This window comes from Camellia sinensis, chromosome 14 (assembly GCF_055761805.1).
Source record: "Camellia sinensis isolate YWXY chromosome 14, ASM5576180v1, whole genome shotgun sequence".
Taxonomy (NCBI): Eukaryota; Viridiplantae; Streptophyta; class Magnoliopsida; order Ericales; family Theaceae; genus Camellia; species Camellia sinensis.
The window spans coordinates 78525673-78529911 of NC_138974.1; the positions used below are offsets into that span (position 1 = coordinate 78525673).

Sequence of the window (4239 nt, forward strand, 5' to 3'; positions counted from 1 at the left end):
TGTATAAATTTTATGTGATGTATTATGTACAATAGAAAATGTTTAGAACTCCTTTGGGAATGATCTCCACACTTTCCAAAGTGATCCTAGCTCTCCATGTATATATGGAATTCACTCATATATGTGTGGAATCCACATCATGAGCGATTTAGATTTATGAAGAGTCTTGTGAGGGTGAAAGTCTCAATCATTACTTTATGTACAATATTTAGTGAGAAAATAGGTGTAGATAATATAATCTAGTCATATGCTTGTGGTTGTTCGATGAATTTTAATTTTTTCATAAATAATCAATTCAAAAAACTTCACAGCATGAATCATTTAGAATCATCAAGAAAAGATCTCACATACGATTAAAAATTAAGGAAAGAAAAGGGAAAAAAATGACATTCAAAATGAAGAATTTATTTACAACATTATCTCAAAAATATTTTCTCCCTCTTGTTTTCCATGGTAAGGTCCAAACAAGTGACCATGAATTCTTTTATATTCTTGTTTTCCTTTCCCTTGCTAAATCTACAAACCAAACATGGCTTATAATGGCTTGGCTTTTACAATGTCAACGGCAAATCCATTATAAGTACCATGGCACCTCTCCATCCCACAACCACACCAGCAACAATAACTTTTAAGAAAGAGAGAGAGAATGGCAAGCTCCATGCATGGAGTAGTAGTAACAAGCAGGGAACAAGAACAACCCTTTGCCCTCTCCATTGCCTCACCATCACCACAACTAGTTCCTACAAATCCCACATCAAAAAAATTCTCTTTACCAGTAGATTCAGAGCACAAAGCCAAATCCATCAAACTCTTCTCCTTCTCCCAACCCCACATGAGGTCCTTCCACCTCTCATGGATCTCCTTCTTCACCTGCTTCGTCTCCACCTTCGCTGCTGCCCCTCTCGTCCCCATCATCCGCGACAACCTTAACCTAACCCGATCCGACATTGGAAACGCCGGTGTCGCCTCCGTTTCCGGAAGCATCTTCTCCAGACTCGTAATGGGCCTAGTCTGTGACCTCATAGGCCCAAGATACGGCTGTGCATTTCTCAACCTCTTAGCAGCCCCAACTGTCTTTTGCATTTCGTTCGTGTCATCGGCTGGAGGGTACGTTGCTGTCCGGTTCATGATCGGATTCTCTCTTGCGACGTTTGTGTCGTGCCAGTACTGGGTTAGCACCATGTTTAATGGTGAGATTATTGGGCTTGTTAATGGGACTAGTGCTGGGTGGGGTGATATGGGTGGTGGAGTCACTCAGCTCTTAATGCCTTTTCTTTTTCATGTGATTAAATTGTGTGGAGCCACTCCTTTCACTGCCTGGAGGATTGCATTCTTTATTCCAGGGTGGCTTCATGTGATTGTAGGGGTGATGGTGTTAGTCCTTGGCCAAGACTTGCCTGATGGGAACCTCAGTACCCTACAGAAGAGGGGTGATGTTCCCAAAGATAAGTTTTCAAAGGTAAGTTACTAAAAGAGAGGAGGGATCTTCTCTTCTGTCACACTAACTGTCTCATTCTTTGCGTCTCAAAACACTCATAATTGTTGAATCACTAAAAATCTTAAAGTGCTATAATGTATATATTACAGGGGTAACTAATTATAAAAATTCGGAAAGAATAATATTAAGGATCATAAAAAAAAAATTATAAAATATTTCATGAAAATGTTTTATCTCTTGATTAGTGTATAGTGTTTTCTTATATAGCAATGCTTGGTATTATAAAAAAATTTTCATGAAAATAATCATGAAAGTTTTGTGACACTTGAATTATACTTAGAATAAAGCAGCATACACTAATCAAAGTAATCTAAGGAACATAAATCTTTGATGATTATTTTCATGAAAAAAATTTCATGATCCCTAACTTTTCTCTTTCTTATAAGTATAATTTAATGGTGAAAAATCTTTCATGATTATTTTCATGATATTTTTTTTTATGATACCTAGCATTATTTATTGGAAAACCCTTGTAACTATTGAATCATTGAAAATCTTAAAGGGCTACAATATATATGTTATGGGGTAGCTAAACATAGAAATTTAGAAAACACTTATAACGATTGAATCACTCAAAATCTTGAAGTGCTATAATATATATGTTATGGGATAGCTGAACATAGAACTTTAGAAAGAAAAAATATAACACCAAATGAGATGCAGAAATTTTGACCAACTGAATTAGTCCTAATCCTCTGAAAAAAGTCCAGCTGGTTCCCTTTCTTTCCATCTCTGGCTCTCTCTCTCTCTCTCTCTCTGTATCTCTCATACATGGAGCTATACTGTTAATTCTTGTTCAGGTGTTCTGGAATGCAGTAAAAAATTACAGAACTTGGGTTTTCTTCCTCCTCTACGGCTATTCCATGGGCATTGAACTATGCATAAACAATGTCATTGCAGAGTATTTCTACGACAGGTTAGCCAACTTCTTCTTCACTCCCGTTTCAGAATCCCCAAATCAAATACTTGAACTAACCAAAACCTCTAACTCCAACAGGTTCAATCTCAAGCTCCACACCGCCGGAATCATTGCAGCCACCTTTGGCATGGCCAACATCGTGGCTCGGCCTTTCGGAGGATACGCTTCTGACCTAGCAGCCAAAAACTTCGGCATGAGAGGCCGGCTCTGGACTCTCTGGGTCCTCCAAACCCTAGGAGGACTCTTCTGCATTTGGCTTGGCTTTGCGAATTCTCTTCCAGTCGCCATACTAGCCATGGTCCTCTTCTCCATCGGAGCTCAGGCCGCGTGCGGAGCAACATATGGTATAATCCCTTTTGTTTCGCGGCGGTCTCTGGGCCTTCTGTCTGGTTTAACCGGAGCCGGAGGGAACTTTGGAGGTGGATTGACTCAGCTAGTGTTCTTTTCGGGCTCAAAATACTCCACCGCGAGAGGGCTGACGTGGATGGGGGTTATGGCGGTGGCTTGTACTCTTCCGGTGGTGGTGGTGCACTTTCCGCAGTGGGGAAGTATGTTCTTGCCGCCATCGAAAGGTGGAAAGTGCACTGAAGAAGAGTACTACTCGGCAGAGTGGAATGATGAGGAGAAACAGAAGGGTTTGCACCATGGTAGTCTTAAGTTTGCAGAAAACAGTCGGTCGGAGCGTGGGAAGAGAAATGCATCACCACCATCACCAACCCCGCCGGAGTCGACTCCAATCCATGTTTAGTGCTTCATAATATTGTTTTTAAATAATAGTATCAAAATATTTATGTAACGTTATCAGATCAGAATTAAAAGTTAAAATTCTGATACATATTAATTTGATACTAAAACCGTACAGGCTACATCAAAATCAATATCATGCAAGTGGAGACCATTAAACAAACCCACACTATCGAATTGGTTAACTCAAATTTATTCGGATAAAACTCTTCTTGATAAGAATTTTTACTTTTTGAAAACTCACGGGGACTAATAAGACTCTTTCTGAGAAGAGTCCCATTCAGATGAATTTGAACTAAACGAATTCGATAAATGGATCATTAATTTAAACCAAAATAGATTGAAAGAGCACTAAAAAGTCTACTGTCACTGGAACATGTAGTTTGTTATTTTAGTATTTCAATGTCTACGACTTTACTGCAATATATCTCTATCAGTATTTCGTCATAACAGCCATACGCAGCCGTACATACACGACTGTTGTAATAGAAAAATGATAGGCGGCCAAAAAATTTACCAAAAATTTTGGAATCTCTAGTATGGTTGGTTGTGAGAGTAGTGTATGATAATAGAAAGAAAAATAGAGATAGAAAAAGTTTTTAAAAAATAAAATAAAATAAAAAAGTTATTTAAAACTATTATTTGTGCTCCTCACCAATATATTTCCTTAGGAGTTATTTGGGATAATTTAAATAAATATACTTTTTGATTTTTTATAAAAAAAATTATAAAAAAATCAAGATATAATGCGACTTAAATAAGTGCACTTATTTAATTGATACCAAATAGTGCTATCAAATCCTTATAATAAAAACAAATACAATATTAATTAATTATATTTTCTTCTGCCAATAAAAAAAAATACAACGTTAATTAATAAGTCGATCAAGAAACTTCAAGCCAAAATAAAAAGACCACGAAACTGATATATATTTATTTTGGCCAGGTTAGTCTCCAGTCCATTTTGTGGATTGAACAGTGATATTGGGCTTGTAGGACCCACCACATGTCCTGTTTCGATAATCCAAACCATTCAATGTGTAGAGCTCATCAAGTACTTTATCCTTGCAAAAAATCA

At 37.4% G+C, this 4239-nt stretch overlaps 1 protein-coding gene across 1 annotated transcript; it reads left to right on the plus strand.

Annotated features, from left to right (window-relative positions):
- The first annotated feature begins 541 nt into the window (after positions 1-541).
- Positions 542-3295, plus strand: LOC114276742 (high affinity nitrate transporter 2.4). Its single transcript, XM_028218556.2, has 3 exons — positions 542-1459; positions 2299-2414; positions 2496-3295. The coding sequence occupies exons 1-3, from the start codon at positions 647-649 to the stop codon at positions 3163-3165; spliced, it is 1599 nt and encodes a 532-aa protein (XP_028074357.2). The 5' UTR covers positions 542-646; the 3' UTR covers positions 3166-3295.
- The last annotated feature ends 944 nt before the right edge of the window (positions 3296-4239 follow it).

Bases quoted from the DNA above. Each gene is read 5' to 3' on its own strand.
- LOC114276742 (XM_028218556.2), top strand. From the start codon at position 647: ATGGCAAGCTCCATGCATGGAGTAGTAGTAACAAGCAGGGAACAAGAA. The intron at 1,460-2,298 runs GTAAGTTACTAA...ATTCTTGTTCAG, and splicing joins CCAAAGATAAGTTTTCAAAG to GTGTTCTGGAATGCAGTAAA. The intron at 2,415-2,495 runs GTTAGCCAACTT...TAACTCCAACAG, and splicing joins GCAGAGTATTTCTACGACAG to GTTCAATCTCAAGCTCCACA.